General features: G+C 34.0%; 1 protein-coding gene across 1 annotated transcript; it reads right to left on the bottom strand.

Moving 5' to 3' along the window:
- LOC138712495 (sodium/potassium/calcium exchanger 4-like) lies at nucleotides 1-27259 on the bottom strand. Its single transcript, XM_069844371.1, has 8 exons — nucleotides 27025-27259; nucleotides 8569-8748; nucleotides 7202-7389; nucleotides 5552-5786; nucleotides 4265-4411; nucleotides 3971-4174; nucleotides 1428-1529; nucleotides 1-684 (listed from the first exon to the last, which is right to left on the bottom strand). The coding sequence occupies exons 1-8, from the start codon at nucleotides 27116-27118 to the stop codon at nucleotides 341-343; spliced, it is 1494 nt and encodes a 497-aa protein (XP_069700472.1). The 5' UTR covers nucleotides 27119-27259; the 3' UTR covers nucleotides 1-340.
- Between the last annotated feature and the right edge of the window lie 313 nt (nucleotides 27260-27572).

The following is a 27572-nucleotide window of genomic DNA, read 5'->3' as shown; positions in this document are numbered from 1 at the left end:
ATCACTTTCAATCAACTTATTCCGTCTGATGCTACAAAACCATTGTAATTATCAAAATGTCAATAAATAGCAGAGTAGCAAACAGACTCAAAACATACATGATTCCTGCATGGGTTATCAATCTTGAAGTCATGTACATCATCACATGCCTCCTCAGCATGAACCAATCAGTTGCAAACTTGTCAAAGAAACAAAACGAAATAAGTCTCCAGACATGATGTTTCCTAAGACATCATCCTTCAAATTCACTGTTCCATCCAAAAAATTGCGTTAGAAGTGGAGTTTCTTCAGTCGGCATGTATTATTTTCAAAGTATAAATAAATCACAGTTGTCTTATTTTCACACTTCACAGAGAGGCTGATTTACTTGGAAGAACACATTCATCTCAATGAGAATGGCAAACGTGATGAAAATTAAGTAAATGATAAGACAAGTAAATCCAAGTCGCTTTCCAAGTTGAAAATGGAAGATGGCAATTACAGCATAAAGGAGCACGACACAAAGCATAAGTCCAACACAATTGTACGTAATGCCTGACGACACGATATAAACAACACCACTGGACATATCTCCAGTCTGGATGATCTTCACGATGCACTTGATGAACCACGGCAGTCCCAGGCATAGAAGAATGTCGAGTGTGTTGGCTCCCACGGAGTTACTGATTCCCATCGCTCCCACACCTGTACAAACATGGATTTATTTTAGTTAGCCCACAGAATTTAACTACAGCAAAGCACATAGTAATTCTCATGGATTATTTAATTAGTCCCCATGATAGAGAAATTTCTTAAATCATAATTCCACTGATTAAAAAAAATAAATAACGGTTTGGAAGAAGTTTATTTTATTGAAAAATTGATAAAATTGCGAGTTTTTTAATAATAAACTAATATTTCTTCAAATAAAAAAAATTATATATAGATAAAAATGCTAAACTAAATATTAAAACTCGGAAGTCTTCATTATTTTCGTAGATAAATTAGTGTAGGTATTTTGAGATGTCCATTTAATGATCATCCCATTTTAGTGAGTGAATAAAAATAATGATTCTGGAAAATTTATTTTCAAAATAAAATGATCAGTCGAAATTTTATTGTCTCATCTGATACAAGTAACACACGATATAGTTGTATGGTGTTAAGAAGGCAGTCTGAGAATGCAACAGATTATATATGGTAATATACACATTATAACCTAGATTTTGACTTCTCGGTTCTAACATTTCGATGTGATTCTTTCTGCATTGTTTCTTCGTTAAATTTGCCTTTTACACCCAGTTACTTTCTTAAGTACGTAATTCCTTTAATTCTTTAGAAAATCATTGTTATAGACAATGTGTGAAAGTAAAATTTCTTTCTAATAAACCTTAAAATCTGTTCCATATTATGTCTGTGTGTTCTTGATAATAAGTACATCAATTTACCTTTTCGTGCCATAATAATACTGGAGAACGCCTCAGGTAAACTTCCACCTGCAGCAAGTAGTGTGAGTCCCATAACAGAATCAGGAATTCCAAAAGTATCCCCTAAAACACAAAGACAAAATTGTCTCCGTAAGACATACTGTTGAGAAGTCATCAATATTGTGATAAATTTGTCTGTACAGTATTTTAAGAGGGTCTGAGACAATGAAAGTCAAAAGTACCTATACAGGGTGTTCAAATATTCAATATTTTGAGAAGTGGTAGTATTCACCAAAACAAGAAAAAAAAATCTAATAAACATGAGTCCTAGAATTAATAACTTTCAGCTATTACTGCTCACTCTCTCAAACCTAAGTAACTGGTTCAGCAGATACTCATTTATAATAATAATTGTCTTTTTTTCTTATTTTTATTTTAAATTATGTTTTATTTAACGATGCTCGCAACTGCCAAGATTATATCAGTGTCGCCAGTGTGCCGTAATTTTGTCCCCCAGAAATTCTTTTGCATACCAGTAAATCTACTGACGTGAGGACACTTTAATGCCATCAATCTGGACCAGGATCGAACCCGCAATCTCGGGCACAGAGGGCCAGCACTCTACAGACTGCGCCACCAAGGCCGACAATAACAATAGTCTTTATTAAACACAGTGTGTATCTACAATTTTCGGCAATTTTTTATTTGCTCTGGAGGCCTGGCTCGGGACCTCGCAGATTGAGGATCATTGTTGATTGTATAATGATAATGGTGAACTCCCAGGAAAACCCTTCACACCCGCTTTGTCCATCACAAATTCCTTCATGACCTAGACGGGAATCAAACCCAGGTCGCCAAGTTGGAAAGCAGAGGGGCTAACCATTTTGCCACAGTCGAGGTTATCACATACAGGTACATATATCCTACACATAAATAAACATATAAACTATATGCATGCCGTATTTGCCCGAATATAAACCCACCTTAATTTTCAAGAGCCATGAGTAAATGTTTTGCTTTGCATTATATAGTGGAACTGGTGTCCCAGACGGTTTTGTATTGCATTCCTCTATCCTAAATAGCCTATTTTGATATTACGTGCATGGGATGGGAAGAGTACCAGTAAGAAATCTATTACCGATAGTGAGAGAACGACAGTCAAAGCAATAAGCAGCTCCAGAGTTGCTCTCGGGAGTGGGTTCGATTCAACTTGGGCTGATTACCTGGTTGGATTTTTCCTTAGATTTTCCCAACAATAAGGTGACTTTAAAGCAATCTATGGCGAATCCTCGGCCTCATCTCACCAAATACTGTCTCGCTATTACTAATTCTATCGACGCTAAATAATATAGTAGCCAATACAGCATCATTAAATAACCAACTAAAAGAAAAAAGAAGTAATAAGTTGCTTGAATCATGTTGGTCTCGAGATATTGAGCGAGTATTTATTTATCTTTGAAGTTTGGTGTTCTGGTGTGTGCTAGATTTTGTATGCCAGTACTTAATTTATTATTATCTACTTCTGTAAGATAATTTTTTATTACATTGTGTAATAAAATGCCAAAGTGTTTAAAGCCTTTCAAGTGATTTGTAATATTATCATTTATTTAATGCCTTCCTTCTTTTCACAGTTTTAGATAAATGCGCAAAAAATTTCTCTCGGTTTTCGGCAATAAAATCTGATAAAAGGATTTTATATTGGAGTAAATGCTGTAAATGTATAACGTTTACAACTTTTCCTTCCTTAATGCTAGAATTCTGAACTCTTAAATGCAATGTTTGAAATGTTATATTATGCATTTTATATGTTGTTAGCGTTACTAATAATGCACAATTACAGTGCATGAAAGTAATAATAATAATAATAATAATAATAATAATAATAATAATAATAATAATAATAATAATAATAATAATATTTATTATTATTATTATTATTATTATTATTATTATTATTATTATTATTATTATTTATTTATTTAATCTGGCAGAGCTAAGGCCAGTAGGCCTTCTTTTCCGCCCAGCCAGACTCTAATTCTAACTAAATACATTTGCTTACATAGTTATTACATTAATATCTAGATCATAAAACAACATGAAAGTAAATAATGAAAACTGGATAACTAATGTTAGTGTGACAATAATAAACACTGGTAAGAAATAGTTATAACAATAATGATGATGATAATAATAATAATAATAATAATAATAATAATAATAATAATAATAATAATGAGATAATTTAGGTATTTATCTGTGATATATATAACCATTAAACATTGAGAAACCTGAAACAGCTATTATTGTTGACAATAATTGTTAGAAAAATATCTCGTTAGCCTATTCTTAAATTGATTTGATGTCTAAACTACGGTACAAAAATATGACTAAGGTTTTTTACGTTGATTTGGAATTTCTTCTCAAAGTTTGAATGCTACTATCGACATCGAAATTCAGCTCTTCTTCATAGCTGTTAGTCATAATATGTATAATAACAAAATGCATTAAACATTTCAGAAGTGCGTTTTCAAATTTGAATGATTTAATGAAGTACTGGTACTTACCAATAACACTCATCATCCAAGCATTGAGGTAAGAAGAGGTTCCTATCCACACGATGCACATGATGAAGGTGAAGGGATAGAATTTACGGAAACTATCTTTCCGACAATCTGGGATAGTGATGAAAAGTAAAAATGAAATGGGCCATGAAAATATAAACCACGCCTTATTTAGCAGCCCTTCTTCAGATGGCCAGCTCAGGCAACCTGTTGGTTAAAAGAAGATATTTTAGTTCAATTTCTTAAGCTATTCATATGTGTACTATGGCAAGTACCGGTAACACACGATAAACTTACCTTTATGTTTCTTTGGAGCAGATTTGAGGGATTTTTCTGTGTTATCAAATGCCATTTTGTTGTTAATACCAAAATCTCCGTGAAGATACCATCGATAAATTCCTGGTCCAACTGCTGAACACACTTCTGACAAAGAGTCTTCTGAAACTATAATAATATAGCATAAGAATCTCGACTTGCTTTAAATAAGAGCAAACCTAATCCTACCAAATCATATAGTATGCGTGTTTGTCGTCTAAACAAAGATTCACTGTCAGGTACTAGTATTAAAAAAATAAGTAATAGCAAGAAACCCTATCTTCACAATATAGCTCTGTGTTGTATGGATAAAAAGTGAACAATTTACTAGCCAACACATTGCTTGTACTATGCTGAAATATGGAGTTAACTCCAACAGACTAAGATATAAATGAGGACCGTTTTTGCAAAACTTGCTAACTGCAAAATTTGCGAAATTGAGATTTTGGTGGATTCGTTAACATAATGCAGGCCTCTATACGATATTAAAGTTATTTTAGTGAAATTGAATTATTTCTCTTCATTGTAGTGTGTGAAAGTGTGATGGTTGCAACTATAACCTATTTATCTCCATTCAGTTTTTTGTGTCTCCTGTAAAATTTAGTTTTTTCAGTTAGCGAGTTTTGCAAAACGGTCCTCAAATAGAGCTTTTTTCTTTGCTCGAGATATTAATATGGAAACATTCGAAAATTATTAGCCTATGTAAAAAAATACTAAAAAATATATAACACGGATATTGAAAACTAATTAGTAAATTAGTCTCATAAAAAGCATCATAACAATTTTACCTTTGATTTAGAATTGTTCACATGTATAATGTATTGAGATAACATTTTTTAATATTACTGGTAATCTGTGCAACAGAAAACTTGCTATACAGTCTTAAATATCAACATTCGGAGATGTAACATGACTTTAATTGAGAAACTGTATCTGCCAGGAATTTAATCTTAGAAGTATGAAGAAAGTTATCACCGTATAATTTGCTTTACTGTAGCCATAACAACATGACATTATATCAAATGAAGATTCGCTATTCAATCTATGCAATATAAAACTTTAACCTGAACTGTGGGCAATTCAAAATAAAATCTGAAATAGCCTTTATATCATTATCAGTCAAGACTACAATGCATATTGCTACTCTTGTAACAAGGGTGGAGCATTGAAAAATCAAGATAGGTACCGGTATTAAAGTAAGATGTACCAGTATCTTTCTAAAAAAAATTATATTACTTAAACTATGTAGTACACCATTTTTTCTGTTACCTGTATCATTCAAAGCTGTTTTGCTGCCAGCAATTTTGGTTACAAGCTTCTTCGCCAGCTTCATTAGGAATCCATTAGCCCACATTATAACGAAGTACAAAAAATACATAAGAAGCAGTATGGCTGCTTCATACCACTCAATTGTGCCATCGTAAGTCACTGCAGTCATCACTCCAATTGTAATAATATAGATGCTACAGTCTCTTGTCAGTGGCCACCATTCAAGTCCTATGAGCTGAAAGAAAATGCAATCATTAGTTACATTTTTCCATGCTTCTATTCGTTTTATTATAGAACTTCATATCGAAAGCAACACAAATTGTTTTTGTTTGAAGTGGAGAGGGAAATTGTTACTCAAAGAGAACATTGTCATTCTATTTATAACGAAACAATGTGTTACTTCATTAGTGTATGTATTTAGCATCGAGATTATGCTATACCGGTACTCCATTTTCTTTTAATAATTTTTCATAAACCGACTCTCAGATTTAGAAAGTAGGGATTAATAAAATTGAGTGATTTACCTACAGAAATAATTTGTTTTTTTTTTTAGGAATATAGATAGCCTAATTCAATCTAGCTGCACACATAATTAAAATACATTAAAATATAATAGAAAAAATATGCTTTTTTCGATACAGTATTGATAAAATACCGGTAAAACATTTAGTATCACTAGATTTCAAAATAATAACTTCCGTTTTATGTACAGTAAAACCCCGATTATCCGTCACCCTATTAACCGACTGTCTATTTCTAGCTTTTTTTTTCTTCTTCAGAAATAAATAACCTATATGAAGTACTATTTTGTACATCATATTAGTGGGTTCTACATATGTTTTTGCTAGAGTGTGTTATTAAAAGCCTTTATCATTACAGAGCATTGTCTACTGTTCGAATTGCCGTACTAAAATATAACATATATAAAATGTCTTCCATGGGTGTTAACAGAAAACGTATTATGCTAAGTATCGAGAAAAAATGGAAATAATTGAATGGTTTGAAAAATATAAACTGTGGCTCACATTCTCGCATCAGATTACGAGACTGGAGTTACAACTTCGCGATTTAATAAAGAAAAAACAAGGATAAAGTGTAAAAAAAGTATGTAAATCTACAACATGAGACCTCCTTTATTCCTATCTTTCCTGAGACAGTTATTACAAAGGGGTTCGTTGTCCCTTAAAAACCCGTCGTTGATTCCACCTTACGGATTATCCGATTTTTTCAATTAGCCGTTGAGTCCATCCCCTTCATTAAGACGGATAATAGAGGTTCTACTGTATAGTGTATATACGGCTATAATAATTTTTTTGTTAAAATAATTTAACGAATAGCATGTACAGTAAAGCTTATATTTTGTTCGAATACATGTCATGCATTCGTTTTATTTCAACATGTAATGGAAACAAATTAAAAGAATTAATCAATATCCAGTGCTGGGAAAGTCTCAAGTTCTGCAGATTAAAATAAGTCACAATAATAATTTTATTATAATCATATAATATGTGTGGGCATGGAAATATGAGAGGTGCAGGAAGTTTTCATTAATACATTATATGTACAGACACTCAGAAAGTAGTATATGTTTACCTACCATTATAATATAAACTATTAAACTACACAGACGTGGAATATAGATATTCTTACCTTACATGCTGCAAGTCCGAGACATGCAGCCACCCCAAGAGTGTTGAACACTGCTGAACCGACAACAGTTCCCACTCCCAGATCTGACTCGGTAATAAAAGTTCCAATAATATTGATGAAGAGTTCTGGTGTTGATGTGGCAACTGCCATGAACGTTGCGCCTGCCACATCTTGAGAAAGACTCAGATCTAGAAAAAGAAATATCACACATTCTTACTGACTGAATTACACTAACGTCTCAAAGTTCCTGTTTTTTCCCATAGTATCTACACTTACTCCATTAGTCCTCCCATTTCAGAAATACAGTGCATACATTTTATCTTTCCACACACGCATATGTGGAGCTGCGCTGTACACTGCCACATCCACTCTACATGACATCCTGTTCAAAAAGTGGGTATAAATTTTCTAGTTCGTGAAATTGCTGTCTCACCATGTAATTACTACAGAAAAATTCTATTTAAGTAAAAAACTAAATAAACACTGTTTCAGTCAGTGCCGAAGCTCTTAAGAGGCTTTTGAGGCTTAGCCAACGAAAAAAATTTGAGTTATAACTAGTAACAGTAGTTCTATAAGTTCGTAATAATGATGTACCCAGGTACTGGTATTGCAATACTTGGTTTCACTCTGATCCTTCCATATATTAACTTCACTGTTGGCAGTCATTCCAGTATGTAGAGTTCAGTGCGAAGCTTGTGGCAGAAAGCCTCTAAAGGTATGGCCACGACCTTGACTATCAAGCTTAAGGGGGGGGGGACAGAGAAGGGGGTATCGATTCATCACATCTACATATGAATCGAGGCTAGCTTTCATTCACAATAATTGTGTATTGGTGTGTTGTTGAATGTTAGTTTAACCAAAAGTGCATGTGTGTATGTGTTACATCTTATTAATTATGTGCACAATGGCTCATACTGAGAGAACATTGAGGTTATTATTTTAGAATTAAAAGAGAAACCATTTTCAAGTTGGACCTATGCAACAAAACGTGCTTAGAAATATAGGAGATCAACATCACATTTACATATTAAATTAGCGGATGGAAGAAGACAAAACAGAAATTTTCAATTTTCATAGTATAAGAAATATCCTTGCCTAACAGGATGCTCTGAGACAAATAAGTTACATTGTTATGCATGTATTCTGTTTGGGGGGGGGTGAAAATGAGTGGTCATCATCATCTTGCGGGGTCTGTGTCAAAACAAATTTGATAGAAAAGTCGAGAAAATCTGCTGTATAAAAATATATAAGGTAAGCATTTTTTTTTTCAGCCTACCCAGTATTTACACTTTAGCTTCGCCACTGGTCTCAATGGACAGTTACTGTTCACTTACTCGGAAGGGTTAAATAAGGTGAAAATATCTTACCTGTGCAGATGCAGTCAACAGATGGCAGGAAGTAATCATTGCAAACGAGGGCAATCAGTGTGAAGCAGTAGACTGCGAGCAAGAAGTGTAGGATGACAGCGCCATGTTTCCTTTGCTCGTCAGTGAACAAGTCCTCAGGGAAGTCGGAAGCCGAACTGTTAATGCACTCGAATTCCGTCACTGCAAGAATAACATGGATAACTTTAATGACCAACCAAACGACACTACTATGTTTTCTGATAAAATTCAGAGACAATGATTTTGTTAGTGGGAATTTACATTTTTTTTTTTAATTTTACTTGGTTATTTAACGACGCTGTATCAAATACGAAGTTATTTAGCGTCGATGGAATTTGTGATAGCGAGATGATATTTGGGGAGATGAGGCCGAGAATTCGCCATAGATTACCTGACATTTGCCTTATGGTTGGGGAAAACCTCGGAAAAAACCCAACCAGGTAATCAGACCAAGCGGGAATCGAACCCGTGCCCGAACGCAACTCCGGATTGGCAGGCAAGTGCCTTAGCCAACTGAGCTACGCTGGTGGCTATTTACATGTTGCAGATACCAGTAGGTAATGATCCAGAGAATGGTATAATGGTAGGCCTATAAATAGTATAGCTATATTTTCCAATTTAAATAAGTCGCTTATGTATGCGACTGACCTGTGACACACAAGATAATTAATGTAAGGGACAGATACAAAGTCAAATATATTGTGTCCTTTGCATCTAGCAATGAGTACCGGTATACAATGTAAAATGAGAAATCTTGGAAGATGTTACCACACGCTCACGTAATATTACCAAGTCATTTTAAGTATTTTTAATTAATAAGTGATTTTGAATAATAAGAACGTTTTACAGAGTTTCTTTAGTGTGCAGTAATACAATAAATTCTGCGCAGTAGATAATAAAAAATACAAAAGAATAATATGTGAAGGCAATAGTCTAATATGATAATTGACAGTAAGAACCTTATGGTGACTGTAAGTGGGCTAGCTAGCTGCAAGTGAAAGCATAGCAAGAGAAGGAAGCATCCCAGTCCACTATTTCCTTCCCCTCACGCACAGATAGGTTTCACGAGATACTGAATGATCTATAGAAGTAATGTAAGAAATTAATTTGTATGAGTCATCAATATCTTAGAACTTCTTATTCTTTGTTGCTGTGGGCTGTCTTCTTGACACTTATCAGCACAGCTGATTATGTTAGTGAAGTACCGTACTCAATCAGAATCGCCAGACTTAAAAAATTATACTCTCTATAGGTACGAAGTTGGCAATACTGACCATTATTATTAACATGCCAGCTTGCCCCTCAATTTGTAAATGACAATAATTGTTCGCAGTTCAAATCTACGATTGCTGCCATTATTATTTATAGAGTCTGATGTTCCATCTGGTGGTGCATCCACGGGAGAGGGTTAAGGAGACTCAAGCCGCCCCCCACCCCCAAATAAAACAGCCTTTGCTCTATGACATTGATCATAAATAGCCCCTCGCCCCTAAACCATATTTCTGGGTGCGCCACTGGTCTATCCGAGTCCTATCTAATATTAGAAATGATAATAATAATAATAATAATAATAATAATAATAATAATAATAATAATAATAATAATAATAATAATCATCATCATCATCATCATCGTCGTCGTCGTCATCATCGTAATTTCAGTAGTGATTTGTGCAGTAGTACGATTTTCCTTAACAAATCACTGCTTTTAACCTTACAAAAGTGTTGTGTTATGTTATGTAAATATGACGTAGGATAATCATTCTTTTGCATTACCTACCTACGCATACTTTCCAATCCAAGATACGAGTTCAAATACCGGTATTAAAACAGGTTTATTTTAGATAGCCTACTACTTCCGTCTCCTCTGATATCGGTATTATTTCACCAACTCAACATTATCTGCATTCACTAAGAAAAACCTGTCCTTGCCATGAAATACATGCATAGGCCTATTCTTGACGACGTGACTTTGTACCGGTACCGGTAATGACAATGACACTTGTCTGAGTACTACCTACAGATAGAAGGAGACGTTCTTTGACACAGGCCCTGGACTTCCTATCTCTTTTGTATACCGGTACCTATTTTCGGCAATGCTTCTGAAACTCTTCTTTACTCTGTACTTAACGCTTTAGTGGAGGTGGTCATTAGGAAGACCAAACAAATGGTCGCTTGAGACTGTAAAAGGCCAGTTAAAAACTTACTGGTAATACAGGTTTGGAAGATGGTGAAAGATAATAATTTGAAACTGAATTAAATATAGTGTATTATTTCCTTCAATGCCGGTAATTATCTAGACTACTACAATTAAAGCTAAGTCACATCGCCTTTTGAGTCAGAGACCGCCCACTGAACAGGAAGCCAAGTGACATTATTGCGCCAACATTTACTGCAAAGTTTTGAATAAATTCTGCTATTTATGTGGCGTCATAGATAACAAAGCTCTTACTTCAAATAAATTAACTTCATGGCTAGTTGCTGACTTGTGTAGACTGACGTTTTATGGTTTGTATTACGTCCGAGCAAAGCGCAGTTCTGAATAGCCTACTATTCGCAACAGCATGTTTGGAAAAGTATTCCAAGGAAACATTCCTCTTAAATCAACATGTATTTAAATTAATGTTTTAGAATATCCAAAGTCTCTTCGTTTAAACAGTTTTTAAATCATTATGCATTGGCAAAATTCCTCTCCAGGATAAACATTTTAAAGTAGTAATGAGAAATTGTAGTTCTGAAGTTTTAAAATATGGACATATAATTTTAAATTCCAATGAGAACAGTTAAAAATGCCATTTCGACCGTGACAATAGGCCTAATTGATAAGCAGCTTCTTTTTATGCTAACCGTTCATGCAATTACAGTAACAATTCTCTTATGATAAAGTGTATTTTAATCGGTTATAACGACACCGTATGCACTACGCGGTTATCTAGAATCGGTGGAATTAATGGTAGCGAGGTGGTATTTTGGTGAGATGAGTCCAAGAATTCGCCATGGAATTACACTGGCTTTCCTCAGGGATATTGAGCTATGCTCATGATCCAAGGTTGCGCTCGACATGAGTTCGAATTTCGCTTGAGCTGATCCTGGTTGGGGTTTAGCGAGATTTTCCTCAACTGTAAACCAAATGTGGTAACCCTTGACGAATCTCGGACACATTTAGCTAAAAACTTTCTCAACAGTAATCTCACTAGACGTTTTGATTTATCTAGAGAAAATCAAAATTCGAGTGGGATTTAATTGACTATTACACGATTAGAAGAAAGTATATAAAGATTAGAAGTAGCGAAGTACTCCAATACAATAAAATATTAATTTACTTACGAAAATACAACTGTCTTCAAACGTATTATTGTACCATCTCAACGTTACAAATATTATGCTAGATGTATGCTAAATGGCAGTAGTGTCTTTATACAGACAGATACAGACACTGTAATGATTACTATTCAATAAATCTTAATATTAAACAATCTCTGATACGTGACTATCCATAATATCATATAGCAGAAGTTCTTTTTATCCTCTTAGAGCAGAAGCTATAACATAACCTAACTAATATACACAAGTATTAGAAAAGTTTTAATTAACGATGGCATAAAAAATAAACATGAATAATTTTAAAAGGAATAATTATTGAATGTACAATTTTCAAATTTGAATGTGGTTGGTGGTTCAATTGATGTTATATTGGACGTGTGCGTAATAGAAGTGGAACTCGTTGATTTAGGCCTACATGGTGTATTCAACTTATTCAGAATTTCCGAATGAATAATTTTAAAAGGAATAATTATTGAATGTACAATTTTCAAATTTGAATGTGGTTGGTGGTTCAATTGATGTTATATTGGACGTATGCATAATAGAAGTGGAACTCGTTGATTTAGGCCTAACATGGTGTATTCAACTTATTAAGGATTTCCGAATGGTGCTCTTTATTTATTTGTAAATCGGATTTCAGAAGATGCATAGGTATGATCAGTGATTTTTATTAATTCTTGTTCTTGAATGCCAATGCGAGTCATATTTGAAACTGCTGTGCATCGACTGGAGTGGTTTGTAATTTTATATATATTTTTGACGTCCAGACCAGCGCAGTTTCAAATGTTGGCAAACAAAGAAACAAATGCTAGGGACGTGATAAAATTAAACAAATGCTAGGGACGCGATAAAATTAAACAAATGCTAGGGACGCGATAAAATTGTGCGATAAGCAGCTATGATTGGTTGAATTACGTCCTTTCGTACCGTTTTATTGGTCAAAAGTAGTATGACGTAGTAAGAGTGTAATAGTCACTATAATCATTTCCACCGACACTAGAAAACTTCGCAATTGATAAAACCAATCCATGACGCGAACAGCCCATGAAGGTGAACGATCTCCAATCAGAACGAGATATCGTGTGGCCAGCGCGACGATTCTCCCACGATTCTGATAGATTAAAACATCCAAAATGTCAATGTATTTTCCACCTCTGTTCGACTACCCTTTTGTTCGTTTTACAGTGGGTTGAGGGAGTTCAGTCTTAACGCAAGTATAATGCTCAATATCTAATTGCTAGCTCAAAACGACTAACCTACAAAATTTAGTTAAAAATAATGACATAGGTACCGCTACTGAAAAATTTTGGTGTTGCAGAATCTTCCGCCGTTGTTACTGCTGTGCTGTAATTTTTGTAATTAACTTACGATAAGCTTACTTTTTTGTTGTACCTACGCTTATTATATAGGCGACTGTACAGTACATATCACCCAACATTTGTTACCAAAACACAATTTTCACTCGATAATTATAATCAGGAAATACTTCTATGCGTATGGGCATAATGAAAGGAAATGATTCACTCTGGGACTGCGATACAAATTATGACAATAATTAAACCGAGGAAGAGTAAATTTTAATAATTTCCGAAATAGATATTAGAATATTTGGCTGACCTACTAAAGTCATTAATAAGATATTTCAGCATATTTGCAACTGATTTTCGAGCTCTTTTTCAACCAGCTATTTAATGACGCTGTTATCCTGCGTTGTAGTCTACGTCGGAGAAATTAATGACAGCGAAAATATATCTGACGAGAGATCTTCAAGATGCCATCGTCACCACCGTAATAAAATTTTCTGTAGAGATATTTCCTCCTATACTGTAGAAATACCTCGCCTCTGGAATTCGTTACCTAATGACGTCAGGGACTGCCGGACTTTATCACAATTCAAAATTAAATTGGAAAATTTTGTCTTAGTTAATATTTTTTTAGGTATTGCTAGAAGTATTGATTTGTGTTTTTTTTCTTTTTCTTTTTTTAATCTAGATTAAAATTGCAAGTTTCTTGTTTATGTTAATTAATTAGGATACAATTAATTATGATGCTTAATCACTCATTTAAAGTTTGTGTGACTGCAACCTGTGTATATTTTTGTGAGGTTTCACTTTGTTTATAGTGTTTCTTTTTTCTCTCTCTTTATTTCTTGTGCAGCTTTACTTTGTATATAGTGTATTTTTTTCTGTTTATTTCTATTATTGTATTTGTATTCCTGGTGTTGTGGAAGAGAAGGCCTGATGGCCTTAACTACACCAGAATAAATAAATAAATAAATAAATAAATAAATAAATAAATAAATAAATAAATAAATAAATAAATAAATAAATAAATAAAAATTTCGTCAGCATCTTTATGGTGTACATTCAATTTAAATTATATTTGGTTCTATTTTTTTTCTCATGTCTTAATCAGTTTTGTCTGAAACCTGTTTATATAATTTTTCATTTTAAATTTTATTGTGAGCTATTCTGTGTCGCAGGGCAAACCCAAAATATTGGGTCAGACCAATAAATTAAAATAAAAAAATATATGTGTATATATATTTTATAGTGAGATGAATCCGAGAATTCGCCGTGGTTTTTTTTCTCTTCTACGGAGGAGGGAACCGAAGGCTTACACTGCAGCCTGAGGCTTATTGTGCTTACCACTCCTTTTCTGTGAATGATTGAGTAGTTGAACGGCCGCGCTTTTGTACAGATACGGAAATAAAAAAATGGGCCGAGTCTCGGTAATAGTCCACCTATATGTAAACAACAACTTCGCAAGACTGTCTACAAGTAGCATACATATAGGCGTTCTTGTTTACTACCCACGTGCAATGTGTTGTACCTGGAACTCAGTAAAATTAGGCGGCCCATTTATTTTTTCTGAAACTGTACAAATACAGCACGTCGCAACGTGAACTTAATCTGGGATATGCTATGGATGATGATATGAATTAATGAGGAGTCCGAGGTCTAACGCTAAAAGTTACCCAGCAATTCTGCTTCAATTGAGGGGAAAATCTGGAAAAAAATTCCAACCAGAATTTGAATCCAGGCCTCCTCGTTTCACGGTCAGACGTGCAAACCGTTACTTCACAGCAGTATCTGACATTCGCCTTGAGGTTAGGGAAAACCTTAAACAAATTCAAACAGATAACAAGCTGAAGCGGAATTCTAACCCAGGCTCGAGCATAACCTCGGGACAACGAATCCTGTTTGTTACCTCATGGCCTCGTAGAACTCTCTCTCTCTCCCTCTGTTTTTTTTTTTTTTTTAGTTGTATCAACGTCTCACGTTATTTATCGTCTGAGTGAAATGAAGGTGATAATTCCGGTGAAATGAGTCCGTGGTCCAACACCAATAGTTACCCAGTTGCTCATATTGGGTTGAGGAAAAACTCCGGAAAAAACCTCAACAAGGTAACTTGCTCCGATCGGGATTCGAACCCTGGTCACCTGGTTCCACGGTCAGACGCGCTAACCGTTACTCCACAGGTGTAGACCGTAGAGCTCTTGAATTTGAATATCTTCTTCAAAAAGAAAACAATTCATTTAAATTCTTCAGGAAAAAAAAGACTTAGTCACAAAAGTTTGAAGCATTCTTCTGAAATATTGTTTAGAAAAGCATGGGCTAATGTAAAATTGTATGTAACACACTTTTACAATCATGTTATATTTTTTGTTCTAATTAGGTCTAATTTAAAATAATTTTACAATATGTAAATGTTTTATTCTTCTCCACACAAATATACAATAGCTTGTAATCTTTCAGAATATTCTGTATAATAATGTATGCATATTTCTGTGGTGTTCGGGTAAAGGGGTATAAGTCTTTTTTTGTCCAGGTGGAATTTTGTTCCCCAGATGAACACACTAGTTAAATTATACAAGTGGGTGTGCAAAAATCAAAGAATACTAGCAGTTGATGTGTTTTATTTGTGTAGAAAATTATTTGTAATAAGGGTTCCAAGTTTAATTTTCATTTATCTCCGAACTCATTTTCATGACTTATCTCCCTTTACCCAAACACCACAGATTTGACAAAAAAGCGTTTTATGTTTCAGTGTTAATACAAATTTATATGCGACTATAAACTTTATAGTCAAAGAAATGAATATTAATTAAGTTGTATGTCTATAACTTACGTGTCAGCGTTAATCTATGACAACTCTTGAATTTCAATCACGAGAGCTCAGTTATGAAAAATCAAAATATAAAATAAAAAGTTGAAATTTTAATGTAAAAATCATGCATATTGAGAACATGAATTTACTTTACTTGTTTGAATGGGAACAAAGAAGAGAAAAAATTTCTCATCATCTGGTAGTCTATACCTATGAGTTTAATTTAATAAACTGCCATTCAATATGAAAGAATAATTAAAAACATGACTTTTGTTCTCACTTACGATTATAACCAGGCAACATTGCTAGGCCTACTTCACACAACTTCAACTTGGAGTTCTTGACACGGAACTGTCTAATCGCCAGGCGTCTAGCGTACACTTTAACGCCTCGGAATGTTTACTCGCATTTTGTAGTTGAAGACATTTCAACATTATCTATCTCATACTCACGAAAGCATGTAGACCACTGTAAGATGGCATGTTCACGTATCTGCTTCAGGAAGAGGAAATCATCCATGACAGACAATTTTTCATTTGTAGAAAACTTTTCTTTTTCATTATCTTATGTTCTGATTAGAAACGTTACAAACGTCAATTCATTTTAAAATCATTCTTTCTGTAAGTTATATTTATACGTAGTTATAACAACCTAATACTTCGCTGACAAAACTTGCTATAGGCCTAACGATAATTTCACAAAGTTAATAAATAGGCCTATAATGCACCTTATGAAGCAAATCAAACTATCCCAGTGCTTATAATAACTTATGAACATTTTTTGTTATTTAAATATATGGATCTTTTCGTATCAACTGGTTTTTTATCTAAAAAAATTATTTTCCATAAAATGTCTATTTCTGTACGTTAAAATATGCATCGTAGTCCAGGAGACATGGATAAATAGCATTTTAAAATAAAAATCTACATGTTACCATAAACAACACAGTTAAACTTTGTTTTCGGAATATGTATGATAAGACTTTCTTGTGTTAAATTCTAACGTACCTTGTTTACATGTTTCGACCTTTTATGGGTCATATCCTCAGAACTGGATGACCCATAAAAGGTCGAAACATGTAAACAAGGTACGTTAGAATTTAATACAAGAAAGTCTTATCATACATATTCCGAAGTGATATAGTGTTAAAAGTTGTGTAATCAAGATGAATAAACTTTGTTAATTGATTGACAATTTCAATCGTAGTTGTTCTCTATGTTGGCTATAGAATTGTATGGATCTTACCCACTCTGACCAAAGAAAGATTCTGTCGTAGTTAAAAAACTGAAACCTCCTAGAGATATAAATAAGCGTGGACAGTTTGTTTTTGTTTGACAATAATTAATTTTCACAGTAAAATCAAGCAGTGAAACTTAGTGATTGCATTTGTTTCATTTTATATCTTTAATGAGTTGTATTTTCAGACGTTTGGAGAAAATAATAATAAACTAATTGAAATTTCATGTATGATAAGTACTTTCTTGTGTTAAATATTAACGTACCTTGTTAACATGTTTCGACCTATTTTCGGTCATCTTCAGAACTGGTCGTTGTTGGTTTTGGCGCCTCTTGTTTCCTGTGTGGGTGCGTTCGTAGTGTAGAGTCAAAGAGTGTATGTGTTTTGAAATTGAGTTGTGTGTTGAGAATATCGTTGGGGTGTGTTTTCGTGTGTCTGCATATTTCTTCATATTGTTCTAGTGTGTTGAGTTTCTGGCTTTTTGGTTGGATGTGCAGTATTTCCATGTCTGTGTTGATGTCTCTGTAGGTGTGGTTGGCATTTGTGATGTGTTCTGCATATGTGGAGGTGTTTTGTAATTTTGTTATGCCACACAAATGCCAACCACACCTACAGAGACATCAACACAGACGTGGAAATACTGCACATCCAACCAAAAAGCCAGAAACTCAACACACTGGAACAATATGAAATATACAGACACACGAAAACACACTCTAACGATATTCTCAACACACAACTCAATTTCAAAACACATACACTCTTTGACTCTACACTACGAACGCACCCACACAGGAAACAAGAGGCGCCAAGACCAACAACGACCAGTTCCGAAGATGACCGAAAATAGGTCGAAACATGTTAACAAGGTACGTTAATATTTAACACAAGAAAGTGCTTATCATACATATTCCGAAGTAATACAGTGTTAAAAGTTGTGTAATCAAGATGTATGAAATTTCATATTTTAATTATTTTGTCACACCCGTAACGTGTTATAAATATTCTGCATGTCCTTGGCAAAACTAAAATCCAGATAGAGAAAAAAAAATGTCCTGCTCTTTCAGAATGTACCAACTAGCAAAGTTACTGAATGAACTAGGTAAATGCGCAATACCAATGGAAAATGTTGTTACATCCGTAACATTTTAGTATTCGTCCTCCTCTTCTTAGAAAAAATAGATGGATTTCATAATTATGGATCAACAACTAGGTAACTAGAGGTATAGGCCTATATCATAGCTTTTTCAACTGCCTACAAAATAAATATTTATCACACTTGTAACAATGAAATGAATCATGTTACAGTGTAATCGCATGTAAGTTCACTTCATTAACTCGATTTTTGCATCATGTGACTTAATCATACAGTATTGTAAAATTCTATACGTGCTTAATATAGTTATTTGAAGGTCTGTAGCATACGGTACTGCTTTACGAGAAATAATGTAATATGTTAGCCAAGCGTTACGTTGCAGGTAAATAAAACTGTAAATAATTCCGAGAAGTTTCAGGCCTAATGTAACTTTGTTTATCATTCTGTAGGTACTTCAATTTGTTTACGGTGCCAGCCAAGGTCCCAGAGTGTGTGTTATATAGTTTGTTATACAAACCTCCAAATTGGACAGTTTATTTGTTCACATTAGCAATCAGTTCGCAGTGGTTTATTTTAATCCCGGACTGGAGTTCAAAATAATTAGCTATGTCTTCAGAATTCTATTTCTGTGATGGTGTTCCTTATGGTAGAATGGTAGGCGGGGGTACTGACCAGCGACAAAGGCTAGAAATTATCTGTTAATTTTTCCTGGAGTTCTTTCGTCCAGGATAAGAGCTTCTCTCCGTGTGCAAAATCTATGACATTGTACCCATTAAGAAGCAAATCCTCGTAAGTATATGTCCTCTAAAATTATGACCTCTCTTTCGGATTTGAACACTTATCCCAGCTTTACAACAAACATGAAAAGCATTGAACACCGCAAACTAGTATACAATATTGGAGAAAACGGTTGAGTTAATAACGAGTTGTAAAATTTGAAAAACTTATCTAAGTTTCCTGAAGCTACTTGAAGATAGATTGCAATGTTTTCATTAGGTATTTGTCTTTAGGCGTCCCGCGCCGTGGCGTCGCGGTCTAAGGCATCCTGCCTAGGACTCGCGTTACGGAATGCGCGCTAGTTCGAGTCCTCATGAGGGAAGAAATTTTCTCATGAAATTTCAGCCAGTGTATGGGACCGGTGCTCACCCAGCATCGTGGTGCACTTGGGGAGCTACGATAGGTAGCGAAATCCGGTTGCGAATACCAGCTATAACGGCTGGGGGGGATCATCGTGCTAACCACACGATACCTCCATTCTGGTTGGATGATCGTCCACCTCTGCTTCGGCATGTGGGTGTCAGGCCAGCAGCCGGCTGGTCGGTCTAGGCCCTTCACGGGCTGTAGCGCCACGGATTATTATTATTTGTCTTTAGCTCCAATTAACAGTTTTCCTCCTTATCGTCTCTCTGTAACCCCTTACTATTCTGTCTTTTCTTTACATCCTATCTTTTTCTTTTTTCTTCTTTTTCCCTCCATTTTCTCCTTTCCCTATTCTTCTTCATTAGGAGTCACAAGGTATTGAATGTTTCAGTAATATGATTTATGCTGTCATAGCATGATTGCCGTTTTCAAGCGAAGGATTATTGTTATTATTATTATTATTATTATTATTATTATTATTATTATTATTATTATTATTAGGTAAGAGTAGCAGCGGAGGACTGAGGTTGAGAAAAAAAATGTGAAGTATATCATTTATATTTTGTAACAGCTCTGGTAAAAAAAACTTCGATCTGTTTGAATGGTACCCAAAAGTGTAGAAAAAACAGGGTTCATATGTACTAATGCGTAGTTTAGTCAACTGTGTTCAAGCATAGTACATTCAAGTTCGACTTAAATGTGGTCATATGCTAAACTGAACAGTCTTTCCTTGTACAGAACAGTTTCACAGTCATTATTAGTTCATTATAAACCTCAATCTTTTTCAGATGTCATACAGTTTGTTTCTACAACAGATCGTGACGGAAAATGGCTAACAAGTTCAGCATTTTGTCATTTCTTCCTGCAGTTCTAAAACAAGAATGCGAATAGTGGAAAGTAGTGGAATTATAAAATGGAAACTGAAGTAGTCCAGAAAATTTGCCTTAACACTGTCTTTATCCATAAAACATAACATCGTGGAATTGTCAGAAACCCAGTCACTGGAGAGAGATGTAAATCTTTAGCAATCTGAATTAACGTTCGTTCAGTGTATTGATTACGAGAACTTTAGCGTACTAAAGTACATATTTTCTGCACAAATTTATGTATTTAGAACGATCGTAGAAAAATCTCAGGTATAAATAATGTCACCACTTTCAAATTTAGTAGAACTGAGCGACTAATAAAATTTATATGTAAAAAAATTGCCATAATCATAATCGTCGTCATTATCATTATCATCGTCCTCAATTATTTTACCTCAACTTATTCTCTAATTTGGTTTGTTTTATCTTCACTTCTATGAGAATCATGAAGGAAGTTAGACATTCACAAATATCGGGACTCTTCAGTCATGTTACCAACATGACGTTAAGTTGTTTAAAACAACACAACATAAAATATAGAGACAACAATTTCCTTGTGGTACTGTAATACACCTACCTAGGCATGTTAAATTATAATTTTACTTATTGCAAAATATGAACAAAATTAGTCTACATAATTTTAGAGTACTTAATTTACTTGTCATACATGTAACTATAAGAATAGTATGTTTTCCTCCCATATTATTAAATTCATCAGATTTTACGTCAAAGTCGAAGAATTCAAACGAGACAATAAAACAATTGCAATTTTCAGATCTTTTTACTGAACCAAAGTGTTTTAACGAAACTTCTGAACTGTGGAGACTGATAAAAATGTCCAATCCATAAAGAAATGAAAAAGTGCTGTAATTTTTGCGAAGTTTTATTATGAACAAATATTTCCATAATCATAAAAAAGTGGGGTTTTTATCCTGTTTGTCGCTCGCTCGCTCGCTCGCTCGATGTACAAGTTCAGTTTTATAATTCCTGGATTCATTTAACTATACTAACAATTAAGCACAACGTAATTTACAACATAAGCATAAAAATATCACTGCAGGAAGTTACCACGAATACTGTATACTGTCCGGTGGGAAGTACTGTATGACGTAAATTGCCAGGAAAACCTATCTGTATTCTTTTTCGATATCCCAATCAGTGATATTCGTTTTGCACGTAATGTGTTCTCGAAAATACTAGTGTCCCAACGAGAACACCGGATTTAATAACGTGAATAAATGCAACAAAACAGATAGCAGTGCCGCTAACCATTGTTTGGACATTGCGCCATTGTCTTGTTGATAGGGGGCGCTGTTATCTATTCTGTTATCTGTTCTGTTGCATTTATTCACAATTTTAAATCCGGCGTTCTTGTGATTAAGAATAATAATCTAAAAGAGGGCTTCTATTGAAACTATAAATTTTTATATTAATTATTATTTTAATGTACCGAAGTACATATGATATTTCCATGCAGATATTCTGCGTCATCATACGATGAAAGAGTAATGGAACGGAGAAAAATTCTCTCGTGATTTAAGACGGCGCTTATTCCGTCGGATCCCGGCCAACTAGTCACTCATATCGAGTGCACCTCAGCACATGTGTGGACTTCGGTCCTGCGTTCATAGACATCTATGACGTAGTGCAGAGGGCGGCCACTAGAGGGAACCCAAGAGTTGGAGCTTAATATGAGACGATTCTAAACGGCGTCGGAGTTGTATCCGGTGTGGCTTAGTGGATAAAGCATCAGCACGTAGAGCTGAAAACCCGGGTTCAAATCCCGGCGCCGGAGAGAATTTTTCTCCGTTCCATTACTCTTTCATCGTATAAATTTTTATTTCGTTATTACACGAATTTATACTTTAATCAAACCCAACTTCAAATTAATGTTGTTTCAGTTCACTTAGGAGCGAAATTAAATCCTTATGAACTGGGACCTAAAGTATATTGTATAGTCCCAGCGTTCAATTAATACCCATACGGCTTTCCTTTGAAGAGCTATTTTATTGGTTAGGCCTCCTCAGATGCCATTCCAATCACAGGAAACGGCAACATAATATACAGAGGTGTGAAAATTATTAGAATAATCTTAATTTTAAAGGTTTTTTTAATAGTTCCTTCACAAATATTAATTGAATTGATGAATATTGGTATATATTACTATACTCATGTAGGATATATTTACTACTAACAATGCCGGAAAGCATTGTTGTACATTGGTATTTTTCTTGTTTTACAATTGTTATGGGAATTCAGAAATTATTATATTATGTTGGCGGAATTGGAAACATAAAAAATTATATGCACAAAACAGATGTATACGTTCGTTTGAACCTTCAAAACAATGTAAACGCAAAGAACAATTTGTTTAAAGCATTTCTTAATTAATTTTTGATGTTTCCAATTCCGCCAACATAATATAATAATTTCTGAATTCCCATAACAATTGTAAAATAAGAAAAATACCAATGTACAACAATGCTTTCCGGCATTGTTAGTAGTAAATATATCCTACATCAATATAGTAATATTATCTACCAATATTTATCAATTCAATGAATATTTGTGAAGGAACTATTAAAAAACCTTTAAAATTAAGATTATTCTAATAATTTTCACACCTCTGTACGTCTACCAATGATGCGTTGGCATTTTTAATTGACCTCCAGATATCATCTCCACGTGGAGTATACAACAACATTGTCATATCTCGAGTTGATTGATGACGAGAGACAAGGTTAGTAATTTTAATTTCAATTTTATTTGAGAATCATCTTATAGTTTAAAATTTGTTCACTGTGTATGGTGATGGAGAAATCAATGTATTGATGTCGGTATAAAATAAAATTGTAACTTGGGATAATTTTTACAACGGAAATGTGACAACATCGCTTGACTTTACAAGTATTGATGCGTACAAAAAATATGTAACCAACACAAAGTCTGCCGCTAGGGTATTAATTCAACGATTTTACTATACTTACTGATCTGTTTAGGAAGGAGGAATAACATAGGCCTAAATGAAATTCTACAGGAGAATTTACAGTCCCTAGAAATGCCACAAATACGGGTCCGATAGTTCCCTAGCAATTACCAGATTGAATTATTAAACCTTAGTCGAGAAATCGAATCTCGATATACGTATTTTACCGGTCCACGTTCTTGCGCGTCACAGAGAGAAAGAGGTATCTGGTTGGACATCTTCATCTGACAAAATCTAATACCGTTTTTTTATAAACACTATAGTAGATATAAATTATTAACTTCATCTACTATGATAGCGTTTTCATGATTCAAAATTTTCCATACTCAGACGTCATGAGAAAATAAAATGAAACAGTTATATCCAATAACACTCTGCTACGAATTTCTTTGAAATGTTTTGCTTGAGTTAGTCAATATTTATCAATTGCGCCTGCTGTGTACCTAAAACCATCATGAGAAGTGGTCGACCATGTATGTCTAATTCACACTTAAATTCAGTACCTTTACTGAACTCAGTTTGTATATAACGTTATTGTCAACACGTGGAAGTATACAAATACAAAGGTAATGATACATCCAAACAACATAAATAGAGAGCAAACATATCTGTTGTCACTGTCATTAGCCAAAATTAGACTGGACTATAATCAAATTGCTAATTTACAGCATTTATAATATTAGTTTACTCTGTTGACACTCATTTAGAATATAATTAATTGAACTAATAAATTAGTAAACAGAAGACAATTTCATACTATTTATTAGGATGTTAATGTGTTAAAATGGTTTATGGGGCGATAATTTTTAGCTTTCTCTCAGACTTATTCTAATCGATCTTCCAATGGCATTTTCATGTCGAAGCTTATAAACATGTTTAACTATTATAATGTTTTATGTGTAATGTGTGCAAATATTAATAGTATGCTAAACATTCAGATCACTAATGAAAAAATTTGCATTGACACGATAGGGCCTATCATAACGTATATTCGTATTACGTGTATTGCCATTTTTGTGGGTTTGTTGCTAACGAGTATGGAGCAACTTTGGCCGTTGCAAACTTCAATAAAATCGTTCTGCAGATGTAATATAATCACAGTCTACTATATACAGTCACGAAGCTTGAGTCTTGAGGGTGCTAGAAACAATAGACTGTGACGGTACTATTTTGCATTGCCTATAATGAGGCGATATTAGCGATCCTAGTGGTGAGCAACTATCTAATGTTTGCATATTTACTACGTATTGACCTTCGCGACAGTATATACTAGACTGTGATATAATTCTATTCTTGAATTTACAGACTCAAATTTTGGACTAATACAACGTATATGTTATTATATAATATGATATGATATATTTGTGAAACAACTCTTTACATGTAATGGTGGATCTCACATGATGTCATTATATAAAAATCTATCTTGAAATATGAACTTTTGCTAGTAAATAAACTCTTTCCTTAAAGTTTCGAACTTCTTCCCTTTTCTCTGTGTAACTCAGTTACACCAAGTTACACTACATTATTAAAATCACACCAGTTTTACCCATTTTAACTTTTTTATATGTTTGCATAGGAGACAGATTGGTCATCAAGCTCTTAACTTTTTCTAGCCTTTATAAGAATTAAATATTATTATTCAGACATCGTATATTTTTTGCACTTTATTTTTAAACATAGCTATTCACGAATCTTATATATTTATTTTCCTTTTGCAGTCGTGGTAATGTCACTGAGGATGGAGGAGCAGCCTCCGAAACATGTCTGAATTTTACCAATTTTAATTATCATTTTTAAAGTGTTCATAGAACTGTGATAGCCTATATATATATATATATATATATATATATATATATATATATATATATATATATATATATAATGTTTCTTAACTACATTATTATATAAATTACAAACCGAATATATTTAGCTAGCAAAAGTAAAGACTGTTGTACAAATTCAATCCTGAACAGAGACAAGCACAATTTTTTCTTCGCCATTACTTCTGGTGTCAGATTAGCCCCGTACTAGCCGTGTTCCATGGAGGTAAAACGAGAAGAGAGAATGATTGACTTGACCCTTTCTACTCTTATTAAGGTTATAAAGATACATTTATCTCACTGTACCCCTTGGCCCCTCATTGTGTCTATTAGGGGAGTCGTTATCTTTTACACTGTTAAGTTGCTCTTTTATAAGTTTCATCGGCATTGAACCTTATAGACTTGTTTTCATTACCTAGGTTGATAATGAACTCGGTTAAGGTTGTTAAAGGCAGAAAGATATGACATGACAGCCAGCTATCTTTTCTACTCGAGTTCCTGATGTACTAGGTCTGTATGAGGAACATTCGTGGCTTTTTATCTGATTAGGGACAAAATACTTTCTCGATACCAACATTATATTATGATGACTTTCTCTCCCCGACATATTGTAAAGAAACTAACGTGCACCGAATTATATTATATTGATTTTGTGGATAATGATTATGCTTGTTAGACCTAATATAATGGACAATACCAGTAAAACTCGGATACTATGTCGTTTCATATAGCTAATATCTTATAATATGCTTAGGTCTGTTTATTGTTAATATTTTATGCTAATATTTGACTGTCAAAGTTTCCGTTTTTTTATATTGCAAATGGCCAGTTTGACTAAATTCTGAAAATGAAAGTTGTGATGGTCCTTAGCTATAGGTCTGCCTGTCGTTCAGTTTATTCTACCTTGTTCAAAAAGTCTTCGTCGACTCCACGTTTATAAACCTAGTTTATGTTATTCTTGGAAGGAAAGCACATGCGTAATTACTGCTTTATTTCAAGGCTTCTCGAGCTGAATAGATTGTGTAACGTTAGTGATATGATGATTGATGATGATAATGACAATGACTGGAAGCAAAACGGTGAAATGAGCTTGACAGGTGAAACCAAAATTCTGGAACAGAACTTGCTTTACAGCAGCTTTGTTTACATAATATCTCACAAGATCTGCAGAGGATCGAACCCCGACCTCAGCAGTGAGAAGCATTCGCCAGAGCAATTAAGCCACGGCTGAACTTAAACAATTTAGGGAGAAACTAGCGCACGAGAAAGACAGGTGATTTGTATTGTATTTTGATCCAGGAAGAATTTTGTATATTACCGTGGTTCACTGAAGTATAGCTTTTAACCCTTTCTTACCTATAGATACCATATGGCAATAATTAACTTTATAGCATTTATATACTTGTGTGTTACATATGAAGGTAAATTTTGCTGGATAACTTCTATTTCAATACATTTTCATCAATATAGTTTTGTTTCAAATGTTGCCACTCCCGTAACTTGGTCACTGAATTGGTCCTAATACAGCTATTTATTTCAACTTGGATTGCTTGTAAATTTAATTTGGGTTAGAAAGGGTTAAACATTAATCTTCATCTCCACAAAAAATAAAACAAATCCTTTATAAATTCGACGATATTCTCTTACAAAATCACCTGAACTTCCCATGCGCTAGTTTAGCCCAATTTAGTTCCTGTAACTAGTAAAATTTGACTTTTACACATTCAAAACTTAACCTCACACAAATAAACAAATAATTATAAATAATTACGTATTTTACTCTTAACCATAAAGAAATATTGTTATGTAATTAAAAGTTAATCTGAAGAAAAGCAACATAATATGTTTCAAACATACCTTCATCAGTTGAATTATTGAAGCCTTCCACGTACATCAGCTGTATCGCCAAAATTACAGACACCGCTGCTAGTTTCCATTTCAGTTCTGGCATTGTTAGTAGCGATCCTATATAATATTATTGTGGTACGAAATTGTCGAAGATACAGATTAATCTTTCAAAGATATTCGTGTCTATGAAAGTCACTTGTCACCAGTTCACCGAGTTCACAAAGGAAACAGTGTGAAACTTCAAAAAAAGTATTATCCTGCAACAATTATTGGATGAAGCACCACAATAACACACCAGAATGCTGAACTCCTACAATTTGTCGCACCTGGCAGCATTAACGGTGTAGATTAATGTTACTTTAACACTTGCGAAGACACAGTCACTATGGAGAGATCACCTCTGGGAAGCTGTGATACTGACGAGAGCTATCGCGAGATTAAAGGAAAATCCAATCAGCCCTTATCTAAAAACTCTCACAACAGCTGACATTTTAAGTACTAAGAGAAACGTTCGCTTATGTTTGCCGAAAATATTATTTCAGAGTAACGCAAACATC

Source organism: Periplaneta americana, chromosome 13 (genome assembly GCF_040183065.1).
Source record: "Periplaneta americana isolate PAMFEO1 chromosome 13, P.americana_PAMFEO1_priV1, whole genome shotgun sequence".
Classification (NCBI taxonomy): Eukaryota; Metazoa; Arthropoda; class Insecta; order Blattodea; family Blattidae; genus Periplaneta; species Periplaneta americana.
Note: the sequence above shows the minus strand (reverse complement) of the source record. Positions and strands in the feature narration are given on the sequence as shown.